This window comes from Camelus dromedarius, chromosome 18 (assembly GCF_036321535.1).
Source record: "Camelus dromedarius isolate mCamDro1 chromosome 18, mCamDro1.pat, whole genome shotgun sequence".
Classification (NCBI taxonomy): Eukaryota; Metazoa; Chordata; class Mammalia; order Artiodactyla; family Camelidae; genus Camelus; species Camelus dromedarius.
The window spans coordinates 32,540,412-32,553,383 of NC_087453.1; the positions used below are offsets into that span (position 1 = coordinate 32,540,412).

Sequence of the window (12,972 nt, forward strand, 5' to 3'; positions counted from 1 at the left end):
TTTAAAGAGTAGAGAGAAATAAAAGTGGAAAAGAGAAGAAATCAATGCAAGAGAAAAGAGAAAACATGTAAAAATAATTAAACTGAATGAGAAAAGGAAATGATGGGAGCTTGAGTACATTGTATTGAAAAAGAAGTCTAAATCCTCGTGACTGATGGCTGGAGGGTAGCTGTGAGATTGTTCACTTCTCCAGGATGAGAACCCACCCGGGACCCTGACCCACATGGTGGTGACGGGCTGTCAGCTTCCTGCAGAGAACGGTGTCCTGTGTTCTTGGCCTCTCACCTTCAGTCCATTGGAAAGGTACAATGGAGCTTCCCGGGGGCTCCACGACGTGCGACACCAAAGCAGACAGAGGGAAGAAGTGCTTGTGGGGACACGGCTCACTTGTGTTGAGCCAGACGGTAAGGAAATTTGTAAAGCTGTAAAACGATGCCACTCTTCTGGCGTTTTGTTTTTGAAAATATTTATCCTTCATAAAAACTTAACATTTAATGGGCTTATTATTTTAATAGGAATGAATACACAAAGTTTTAAATCCTTCTCTATTTTTCTTCATTTTTTTTTTAATGGAGGTACTGGGGATTGAACCCAGGACCTCTTGCATGCTAAGCATGTGCTCTAACCCTGAGCAATATCCTTCTCCCCTAGATTTAATTTTGAATATGATAAGTATCTGCAGGTGTAACCTGCACACACACACACACAAAAGCACTCTTTGAGATCCTCAGTGATTTTTCAGAGTGTCAGGGAGATCTAAGACAGAAAAGTTGGTGGCCCGCAGAGCTAAAAAATACAGATGAAGACTGTAGCCCAGCTTGTCAGGCATGTGGCTGCATAAGGTTCTCAGGGTGGAACTGCCAGAGAGAGGAGAGCAAAAAGTTGTAGCTACTAACTGTGGCCGCGTTTGAGAAGGAGGCAGGCCAGTTAGATATTTATTCCAGTTGGGGCAGATGAATTTAGGGTGCAGGAGGTGGAAAGGTATTCTGGTCCTGCTTCAGGTGGTATTATTTTAAAACACTTTCATTTCGGGGTCCTTCCTGCTCAATCCATCTCTCTGCAGTGCCAGCATCTGGCCCAGAGCCTGCCACAGAGCGCACATTAGATTCTTGGTTAAATGAAGGACTGGATGGCCTGTTTCACGTGTGGGCTCAGTCCCTCAGTGGAACCCTGAGCATCGTGAGATTCTTCCATGTTGCCAGCCTTGACACGGGCGTGCAGAGCAGAAAAAGTGGCGTGTTCCTGTTTGTAACAAAACCAGAGATCTGTGGGTTTGATCTTTGGGGGAAAAATTGGCATTTCCACGTAATCAGACTGTCCAAATCATTCTTAGTCACTTCAGTCTGAGATGAGGATGGGCCGTAATTTTGTTCATTGTACTTTCATTTTAACGCCCAGCTGACCCTGAGGGGCTGTGTTCAGCCTCTGTCATCTGTCACTATCCTGCTGGGACTGATGGCCAAGCTGGGGCTCAGAGGTTCCAGGGCAGCTTACTTCCTGCCGAGGCAGCCAACAGACAACGCCCAGGTAAACTCTGCCCGTACCTCTGTCCTGGGCTCTTTGTCAGTCCTTCAGCAAGCAGGAGTAATTTGTTATTGTCCCCTCAGTTAAGCTTGACTAAAGTTTAAATAAAGTATAAAATCCGTTGCGTCAAGAATCCTGCACAAGAGATATTCTCTTCTGATTTTACTGAATATGCATCGATCTTATTGAGTCTTATTGAATGATAATAATGGATTACAGTCATTGGTTGATTTCTGGAACAGATACATAACATTTCATGGTAGATCGACCTTGAACTTCTGGGTTCTTTTCATCCTGTGTATTTGCTGATGTTAATCCCAGATGTCAGTTTTAACAGCTGATTCAGGGCCTGGGGGCTGCTGCCTTTTTTCCTGGTTGAAGAATTTCTCTTACTGAGTGAAGTTAGATTTGGTTATGTTCATGAGCAGCTGCAGACAGCAAAGAATTTTTTTCAGGAGATGACCTGCAAATGATCGCTGAATGACTTTGACCCTTTGGGCCCCTAATGAATGAAATTGCCTCTAAAGGTTCAGGACATAGCTGTCATATCGCACAGGTTGCAAAGGTAATAACAGAATGCGGAGATCCAGGTGGGACACAGAGCTGCCAGGTGATTTTTCATCCATGAGTTGTTATTTATTTTTTTTTATGGATTATTCCTTCCAAGGAGAAAGCCTCTGGTAGTAGATGTGTACTAGATGAGGAAATGCCTTAAATTTCCTTTTCCCTGATTTATTCCATCCCCCACCACCAACAAGTGGTACAGAGAACATTTATAAACCACCACTGAAGCTGTGCGGTCTGAACCTGGGTGCACCCTTTGTACGCAGTGAATCTGATGGTTCTTGAAGATAGGTTCATCATTCTTCCTCAGACCGTTCTTGTGGTTTCAGTGGGGTCTCAGCTACTGGAGAGGGAAGAGGCAGCCTGAGATGTGATAGAGGAGATCAGGTCTAGATGTCTCTGTTCCCTCTTTCCTGGGCTTGATTCTGACCTGAGGTCCCTCCCGTCAGTGTTGCTTCCACTGTGTTTATCCCTTGCCGTCGTCTCTGCTGTCTCTGGGAGGAGGTTCCAGCTTTCTAAGCCCCCGGTCCTCTGCTCCCTCTCTCTGGGAGTGCCTGTTGTTGTGGGTGGCTTTGTTTTGTTGTCACCCTGCAATGTGAATACTCCTCATGTGCTGAGGCCGTTCTACTCATGTGAGCAGTGAGGCTCAGAGACTTTGCAGAGTCGTGTTTCTTTTTCCCCCTTGCTGAGTGTACGTGAAAAAGGTTTAAGCCTGAGAAAGGGCTCTGTCTGCAGAAATGTCTTTATTTAGTTTTGCATGGTGTAAAAACCTTGAGAGCTTTTTAATCACTGAAGACAGTCTGTGGGGAAACAGTCAGTGAAGCCCAGGTGAGACCTGGAAGAGCAGCACTTCCCTCACTACCACGGGTGGTGACTTCACCCCCGTTCAGGCAGTAAAGGGCCCAGTCCTGTGAACAGAGGTGACATCATGAATACATATGTGTATCTGCTGCTTCACCTTGGGTGTTAATTTCAAGCTGAGGCAGTTTGTGGCGGCAGCCTCATCCTACATCAGGAATTTATGTGGAAGACCAGACAGACTTGATTAGTGCAGTATGAAGTTTCCATGAAATTAATGTCATTCAAGTAAGATAGGGAGTAGTTAAAGTGCCTTAAGCAGACAACCTTGAAGATTGTTTACATAGAATGTGTATTTTTACAACTCAGAATTCATATTGCCATGTAACCATCCACTAGAATTTTTAAATTTGAAGGAATCTGACCAGAACCATAAATTTAGAAAAACCAACATTAAATATTTTCAGGGAATAACCTTATATCTTTTGTGATTGAAGAAAATTTTGATTTTTTTCTGTACTCTTAATAGGTTTTAAAATATCAAAACATTGATTTGACATGTCACTTTTTAAATAGAGAGAATAAACTTCAAGCTGTTTTAATATGTAACTAAATATTTTTGTATTTCAGCAAACTGGTGTGATTTCCTGACTCTTTGGGAAGTATTTTGCAAGACACTTAGATTACCTACTGTTGGAAACATGCAGAAGTGACTTTTATGAATATAGGATTAATGCAGATCTGTTGGCATTTGACATAGTGCAAGACATGAGGACTAGGAGAGCTTTGCTGCTGATTGCCTGAAGGACAGATGCCGGGTCTCAGTCTCTCCTCCTGTAAAATGAAGAGGCTGGACTGGATTCTTTCCACTACTAAGATGAGTTTCCATGAGCCTATGTTTTTTGTTTATATTCAGGAGTATATACAATTTCAGATTAAATGCTGAATACCACTCCCTACACTGAAGCAGAATTCAGTGTGTGCTAGATAAGCATTTAATTATCTGATTCTTCTTTCTTTTTTTTTAATTTTATTTTACCTAGTTATAGTCATTTACAATGTTGTGTCAATTTCCAGTGTAGAGCACAATTTTTCAGTTATACATGAACATGCCTATATTCATTGTCACATTCTCTTTCACTGTAAGCTACCACAAGATCTTGTATATACTTCCCTGTTCAATACAGTATGTTCTTGTTTATCTATTCTATATATACCTGTCAGTATCTACAAATTTCAAACTCCCCGTCTATCCCTTCCCACCCCCCTCCTCCCTGGCAACCAAAAATTTGCATTCTTTCTTTATGAGACTCTTTCTCTTTTGTATTTACATTCATTTGTCCTTTTCTTTTCTTTTTAGATTCCACATATGAGTGATCTCATATGGTATTTTTCTGTCTCTTTCTGGATTACTTCGCTTAGAATCACATTCTCCAGGAACAACCATATTGCTGCAAATGACATTATGTTGTCATATTTATGGCTGAATAGTTATCCATTGTATAAATATACCACAACCTCTTTATCCACTCGTATGTTGATGGGCATTTAGGCTGCTTCCCTGTCTGGGCTATTGTAAATAGTGCTGCTATGAACATCGGGTTGCAAATGTCTTTTCAAAGTAGGGTTCCTTCCAGATATATGCCTAGGAGTGGGATTCCTGGGTCTTATGGTAAGTCAATTCCTAGTCTTTTGAGGAATCTCAATACTGTTTTCCACACTGGCCGCACAAATCTGCATTCCCACCAGCAGTGTAGGAGGATTCCCTTTCCTCCACAGCCTCTCCAAAATTTGTCATTTGTGGATTTTTGAATGATGGACATTCTGGCTGGTGTGAGGTGATACCTCATTGTAGTTTTGATTTACATTTCTCTGATAATTAGTGAAATTGAGCATTTTTTCATGTGTCTATTGATCATTTGTATTTCTTCCTTGGAGAATTGGTTGTTTATGTCTTCTGCCGATTTTTGGATTATTTTTAATATTAAACAGTATGAGCTGCTTATATATTCTGAAGATCAAGCCTTTGTCGGTTTCATCATTGCAAAAAGTTTCTCCCATTCCATAGACTTTCATTTTGTTTTGCTTATGCTTTCCTTTGCTGTGCAGAAGCTTGTAAGTTTCATTAGGTCCCATTTGTTTATTCTTGCTTTTATTTCTACTGCTTGGGTAGACTGCCCTAGGAGAACATTTTTGAGATGTATATCAGACAATGCATTGCCTAGGTTTTCTTCTAGGAGGTTTATTGTATCTTGTCTTACGTTTAAGTCTTTGATCCATTTTGAGATTATTTTTGTGTATGGTGTAAGGGAGTGTTCTAGCTTCATTGCTTTACATGCTGTTGTCCAGTATTCCCAACACCATTTGCTGAAGAGACTGTCTTTGTTCCATTGTACGTTCTTGCCTCCGTTGTCGAAGATTAGTTAATAAAAGTGTGTGGGTTCATTTCTGGGCTCTCTATTCTGTTCCATTGGTCCATATGTCTGTTTTTGTACCAATACCATGCTGTTTTGTATACTGTAGCTCTATAGTATTGTCTGAAGTCTGGGAGGGTTGTTCCTCCAGCTTCTTTCTTTTTCTTCAGTGATGCTTTGTCAATTCTAGGTCTTTTATGGTTCCATATAAATTTTATTAAGATTTGTTGCAGTTCTCTGAAATATGTCCTAATTAATTTGATAGGGATTGCATTAAATCTGTAGATTGCCTTTGGCAGAGTGACCATTTTAAGAATATTGATTCTTCCAATCCAGGAAAATAGGATATCTTTTGTTTTTAATTTATTTTAAGCTCTATTGGGCTTAACATTCCTTGATTGTTTTTCCCCAATCGTATAGCAGGCAGGTAGCCTTGATGTGCCATCATTGCTTGGCTTATTTGACTAGATTGGGAGAGGAATGTAAATTTTAGCTTTCCATTGTTTTAATAAGACTTTCCCCCATAGATTTATCAGCAAGTCAGCAATATAAAGTTGTATCTTAGCTATCTGACCATCAGGGCCTCAACAATCAAGGATCAGACTGCTACATTTTAATCCCTGGGTTCTCCCTAGACCCACAACATCAATATTTGCTGGCTGTGTTGGCTATCGACTCGGCAGAGAGTAGAATTAATCATAGAAATGTCCGCTCCAGAATCAATTAAGCCTCTGAAAGATTTTTCTTGTATATAGACAGGATGTGAATCCAGAATCTTTTTGGTTAAAAACACCCCCACCTTTCCTGTCCTTCCAAACCCTTCGTTTCCTCGCACACTGTTGCTGACTCCTGCAGGGTAGTGTGGCAGCAGCGGCAGCTGAGCAGTTTTATTTTCTTTTTCTGCTTTTCATGGCTTTGTAGATGACATCATAACCTTAATTTCTCCTGTATAGTCACTATCTGTCACCCCAGTATGAACCCGGACACCTTGAGAAGTTAAACTCGATCTTCCTAATAACAGGCCTACTGTCCCAGGAGGAAGAGTTCCATACATTTCTGTTTCTATTAATGATGGCTCCTCTCCTGGCATAAGAATAAGAGAATTTAAACAGGGGATATCGATGGAGGCACTCCCTGCGGTTGCTGGGGATAATTCCATGACATTGTGCTGTAATCTTTGTTCATGCTGTCATGTACAGGGAACGCTACCTTTTGTCACAGGGCTGGGAGCAAGCCCCTCGAAGATTTCCTGAAGCATTGTCCCATCCTTATGCAACACAAACCTACATTGATTTGCCCAGTGATTTCCTTTTTCACATCTTGGACAGACTCCAGGAGATTTTTCCTTTTTATTTCACATAAAATTTTCTGGTGCAGCCTTTTGTTTTGTATTTCTTCATTCCTTTTTTGTATGACCAATTTTTCCACAAAACATTTGCCTTGAAAAGTTTTTCCTAATTTCAATCCTGCCATGGCTTGAAACATCATATTGGCCTTAAAACTTTCTGTTCCCAATCCCTGGTACAATTTTATATATTCAGTCAATGGAGCCTTCCCTTTAAAGGGACTGATAACCTTTTTGCTGTCCTCCTTAGCATTTTCATAATCAAGAAGTTGAAGAATTGTGTTTGCAGACTCCAGGCTTGTCTGAGTTGGAGATGGGATCAAGATGACCAGAGCAGAGTATACTGGGCAGGTCCCATACACCTGCCTCTGTCACTGCCTTACCCCCAGACCCCTGACCTCACCACGCAAGCTTCCTGGGAGCAATTTAACAAGGAGAATTGCATCCCTTGAACCTGGGGAAGCAGAAGCTGCCCCCAAGACAGGCCTCAGGGGAGATGGAAACCAATCCAGTAGCTCACACCCCACTTCTTATGCACATACTGAGAGTCCCTGCTGTGATAATGATGACAGTGGGGGTTGGAGGTGCCCAAGACCATACTGGGCACAATACTCAGTAATTAATTCATTTACTTTAACCCTCACAAGCCCTTTATGAAGTTGGTGCATTTACTGTTTCCCTATTTGACAGATAAGGAAGCTGAGGTTGGAAGAGGAGTGACTTTTCTAATACTAATTACCAATGATGGAGGTGGGGCCCAGGTCATCCATCTCCAAAGCACAAAAATCTTAAAACACAGAGGATCCAGGAAAATGGGCATAGAATCTGATGGGAGACCCTTTTCCACTTGGTTACTTCTTCATCTGGTTTACCAAGGTGTTTTCACGTTCTTTCTTGAAATGTTAAGACTATATTGACCTCTTTGCAAATTACAAACTGGATAGAAGAAGGTCAGACACCAGATGGTCCCGAGGTCCCTCTGACTCAGTGACATTGTGAACTGCTATAAATAACAGCCAGATACCCTTCAGTCTTCCACTTCAAAAAGATAAGCCTGCACGTTATGTCCAGTCATTGACTCCTGAAACTACAGGCTGTTTTCTCCCAGCTGACCTCCCCTTTGGAGGATATGTACAAAAATGATGTACATCCAAAACCAGGAGCTTGGGCTCCAATAATGACATACCTTATATGAATATTATTTACATATTTTACATGCATTTTAGTAAACTCATGAGTTTCCTAAACACCAGGTGGTAGAAATGAAAACTTGCAACATAATGGAAAACTTTGGCACTGAAAAGTTGACTCACACTCCCCGTCCTACATAAAATTCTGTGCTGCTCAGGAGACGATGAGGAAAACTGATGATGCAATACGTGTAGTTCCTTCCCTAAAATCACTTGTGACTTCATCGATGAGATCACATATATAGAAGAAAGCAAAAAGCCAGTGTTAATACGTGAGTGCTGTGATAAGATCTGTATGGATTGTCAAGGCTGAGCTCCCCAGGAAGCAGATCCTCAGACAAAAATGTGTGTGCGAGTCTGTTTCGGGTATGTTCTTAGGAAGCTCCTGTGGGCAGGCAAAGTGAAAAGTGCTATTTCAAGTGAAAACAAAAAAATTCACCATCCCCCAATTTAACCATGTGGTTGGCAGAAAAAGCCACCTTTCATATGGTTTCATTCATAGGGAATAACCAGGAGAGGTAAAAACAGGCAGAGAGGAAGAGGACTTGTGGTTGTCAGGGAATGGGGAGGAAGGAAGCAGAGTGTGTGCTTTGGATCCAGGGTTTTACTTTGAGGAAAGAAATAGTGAAAAACTAGATAGTAGTGATGGTCGCACAGCGTTGTGAATGCACCTAATCCTCCTGAATTGCACAATTCAAAAGGGAAAAAGTCTATATTTTATTGGAAGAAACTAAAAACATAAAAATAAAGATATCATAGAAGATGTGAAAGAAACAAAGGAAACTAAAGAAAAACCAAATGAAAACAACTCCAGGGGAAGGGAAGTCAACTTTGGGTGGGGGAGGGGATTGACCGTGGGAATTTGGAGAAGAAGGTGTGGCTGGGGGCAGAGGGTGCTCAGCCCTAGGGGGTGGTGATGTCTGAACTGGTTCTCCGTTACCCAGCATTCCAGGTTTAGGTTCTGGAGGAGCAGTAGGAACTGCAAGCCGGAGCTTGGGGTCTCCTGGTGGGCCAAGATCGTCCTTCGTTTGATCTCTGGCATCTTCCCCTACACCGCCTGCTCTGGATCTGTAACTTGTAGACTTGGAGAGAGCTTTGAGTCTTGTGGAAATGCTCAAGCTGTGACAGAAAAACAATTTACCCACGAGCCTCCCTTTCCATGTGACTTTTCAAGAACAGAAATCTTCCCAGAGCTTTTCAGACACATCTCACCCAGGAAGAGCCCACAGGATGTGTTCTGTGACTGAATTCTTCCAGACAGGTTGTCTGAGGCCAGTCTTTGCTCTGGTCCCAACAGCAGCCTCTGGGGATGCCTCCCTGTGTGGCCCAGCCCTCGGCCCTTCCTCACCTACACACATGCACCCAGCCCTGCCCTTCTCACTTTCGGGCTAGGCCCCTTTGGGCTCCTGGTCCTCCACCTGACTCATAGGGAGGAGGGCACGGTGCTCCAGGTCGAAGCCGGGTGTGCTGAGCTGCCCGTCAGCCCCGGGCCTGACCCTGGTGAGAGGCCTGGGTGTTGTCTGGGCAGGAGGCCTGCCCTGTTCACCTATGGGCCGTGGTAGTGGGGACACCTCCATGTCCAGATCCACCCGGAGCCTGTGCTGGCCCTCAGAAGTGTGGTGCACCAGCCCCTCACTTGGGGATGTGGAATGGGTGTCCTTGTCCACCAGCTCCTGTGGTGTCTGGCTCTGCAATGACAGTGACCAGCAGCCACCCTGGCCTGGAGCTCTCAGAGCCCTGCCCGGCCAGGACCACCCCTACTTCTGTCCACTCGACCCTCTGCTGCCACATCAGACTGGACCTTGGTCAGCTCAGTCACCTGGGAGGGAAGAGACACACCCAGAGGGCATGGGCTCCACCTCAGGCAGCAGGGCCCTGCCCTGGCTCTCCACATCCCAGCCAGCCATCTTGGACCAGGGTTGTGGACGTGGCCAGCCTCACAGGCCTCTAACTCTTCCTCAGCCTGCTCTTGCTTGAGGCAGGACCCTCCCACACAAACATGACTGCCCCATCTGCACCAGCCAGGAAAGGGCTGTGGGGCTACCCAGGTGGGATCTGAGTGGTCGCACAGCCTCGGTAAGCCTGCCCTGGGGCTCCCTGTGTTACCTTTGTGTCCCTCTGGCCAAAAGGCCAGAGGCGCCTGGGGTGAAGATTCACCCAGTGTCAGCACCCATGATAAAAGTCCCTTGTTGCAAGCATTCCACAGGCCGCGCCTCGGGTTTTGGGATGCAGCAGAACATCTCTGAGTTGCGCTGAGTTGACCAACCAAGTGAGCTGAGTAGGGGGCTCCTCTACAAAGTTGGTGTCTTGGAACTTGGAACTAGGTTCCGAATTCTGTTGAGCTCTATTGTGAGGTCACTTCCTGGGGTCCCCTTCCCCAAGCTTCCTCCTTACACAAAGCTCCCCAAGGGCATTTCTGGGCTGCCGATGGCTCACTTCCCACCCCATGCCATGTCTACACACAGTGACACCAACTCAGCTCAGCCCTTAGCCCTGGGGAGACCTGGATACATCCAGGGCACCAGCTCTGGACACACCTCTGAGCACACAGCTGGGTTCAGACGCGGCTCTCCCGTCAGCAGTGCTGTCACCCTGGAAAAGCCACATGCCTTTCAGTGTCTCCCCAGACCCCCATCAGTGCAGAGGGCATCATTCAGGCCCCTGATTCCTAGGTAAGCCATAAGTCTATAGACACATAAGTGTCCACTGCATATGTCACCCCCATGGGCTTGGATCACAGGGAGCTCGTGCACAGACCTAGCAAATGAAGGACACCACACAGGGCTGGCAGAGGGCAGAGCACAGCCTACACAGCCTGGGGTCTGCCCTGAGGAAAGGGGAAAGTCACCCTTCTTGCGGCCTGCTTCCCAGCTCCCTGTCCCCAGATTGAAATTAAATACAATTCTGAAATTGTCCACTCTGGCATACAACCTCCTAAGTCATTCTGTCATGTTCAGATTCAGGCTCAGTGTCTCCCTGCTTGTTTGCCTTCTGGTCACACGTCCTTGTGTGATACCCACACCCTCCCCTGAAGGGTGGATGGACATTAGGACCAGGTTCTGACATGTAGACTGACTTGTGAAAACGTGCATGACTTCCACACATTCCCAGATCCAGTGTTCATTCTTTCCCTGTCTCTCAGTTCTTCTCTGTCTGTTTTGTCTCTCTCTGTTTCTCTCTCTCCCTCTGCCTCTCTGTGTTTCAGCCTGTCTGTCTCTTTCCTGTATGTATGTGTGCATATGTTTACGTGTATATGTGTGTATTCATGTGTGTGTATTGTTAGGACCCAGGGCAGATCACTTCTGAAAATGCCTTGATGACATATTATGTGGTATTCATGTTACTGAAGAAAAAATATCTTTGAAAGTTGTGCAAACACTTTGGTGGGATCAGCTCTAAGGATCAGTACCCCTGGGGAAGGGATGCACCTGTGGCCCTTTGATGCGTCCTGCACACTGTTCCCCTGGAGAGGAGTTTCTATTCTCTGTTCCCTCCAGGGTAGCTGCTGGGGCCTCTGCCTCCTCACTTTGTCACCAGACTAAAGACCTGCCAGTGCGATGGTGACAGTGCTGCCTCCACAGTGTGTCCATCTGCCTGTGACCTCACCTGAGAGGTTGAGCATCTCGAGCACACTGGCCACCTGCATTGCCTCTCATTGGAACTGCATGTGTGTGTTCTGTTTCTTTTTAGAACACTGGGTTTTATGAGGTTTTTGGCCCACAGGGATATGAAATCTTTCTCTGACCTTGGGTCATGAGGAAAGCTTTTTCCACGTTGTGGTTTGGCTTTCCAACTGTCTTTCTTGGCCTTTGTTTGTTTTTTGGTTTTGTTTGATTTATTTTGCCACAGGAAGAGCTAAGCATCTCCCTTTTGGCTCTGGTTTCATAATTAGAACAGCAGTGCCTACCCCCAGATGATGCACAGAGTTATTAAAAAGGCATTAGTTTGTACATATCATCTTTAATTCATCTGGATTTTTCCTTTCAAAATACAAACATGCTAATTCATGTAAACACACACACAAAAATCACCAGTCCCCTCTTAAGGTATGTGGGCACACACAAAAAGCCACCTTTTATATGATTTCATTAACAGGGAACCTCTAGGATAGGTAAAGACACAGAAAGAGAAAGGGGATTGGGGTTTTTCACAGGCTAGGGGAGGGAGGAAGTGGGCTGTGCTTTGAATACAAGTTTTTACTTTGAGGAAGGAAATAGTCTGAAACCAAACAGTGGTGTTGGTCTCACAGCATTATGAGTGCACTTAATGCCCCTGAATTGTAGAATTTTAAATGGGAAAAGGCTAAACTTTATTCTTGTAAACTTAAAACATATTACTAGATGTTACTCTAATAGAAAAGAACAAACCTGACTCCACATTAGATCTGTTTTTGGCTTTAACCCTGTACCCTGTCTTCCAGGCTTAGCCTTGCTGGCTCTGTACCTTTTGTAAAACAATGTTGCCTTTAGCCTGTCTGGTAAATGAAAGAGCTTGTTCTCAAGGCCATGACCTTTAAGCATATTAAAACTTTTGCACTGATATAAAGACAATAAGTTGCCGAATAGAAAATACCTTGTTTTGTTAGAGGTTTTGCAGGGGCACCATGACCTGACCCATGTGGACAGCTATAGACCAAGAAAATGGTAGACTGCGTCCTGAAGAACCATCTTCCCCATGTCAGACTTCAGGTTCCTTTTCTATTGAAAAAGAGGGGGCTGTGGTTCGTTGCTGCAAACTTCTTGGTGTAGGATTTCTTTGTTCTTGGAATCCTTTGCAGTGGTCCAATTGGGTCGGATCATGGTATCCCTGTAAAACCTCCAAGAAAGCAAAGGTTATGTTCTATCCTGCAACTTGTTATCTTTATAGGAGGGCAAAAGTGTTAATATCCTTAAAGGTCAGAGCCTTGATAATAGGCTGTCATGCATATTTCAGGCTAACGGCAACATTGTGTTACAAAAGGTGCAGAGCTGGCAAGAATAAGCCTAGGTAACAGAAGACAGGTTTAAAGGAAAAGGAACAGATCTAATATGGATTCAGATCTGTTCTTTTCTATTACAGTGCCTTTTCGTGAGAGGTAAGAGGATGTTTACAGGTGGGTCCTCCTCTGCCCCAGGCTGGGGTTCGGGCAGGAGTCCTT

The 12,972-nt window shown here is 44.3% G+C and overlaps 1 protein-coding gene across 1 annotated transcript in view; it reads left to right on the forward strand.

Annotated features, from left to right (window-relative positions):
- Window positions 1-12,972, forward strand: part of LOC116147421 (trafficking protein particle complex subunit 9) — a 74,099-nt gene that overhangs the window by 13,544 nt on the left and 47,583 nt on the right. The window contains 1 exon segment of the mRNA XM_064496841.1: window positions 1,399-1,527. Within this exon segment, the coding sequence (XP_064352911.1) occupies window positions 1,399-1,527 (129 nt within the window).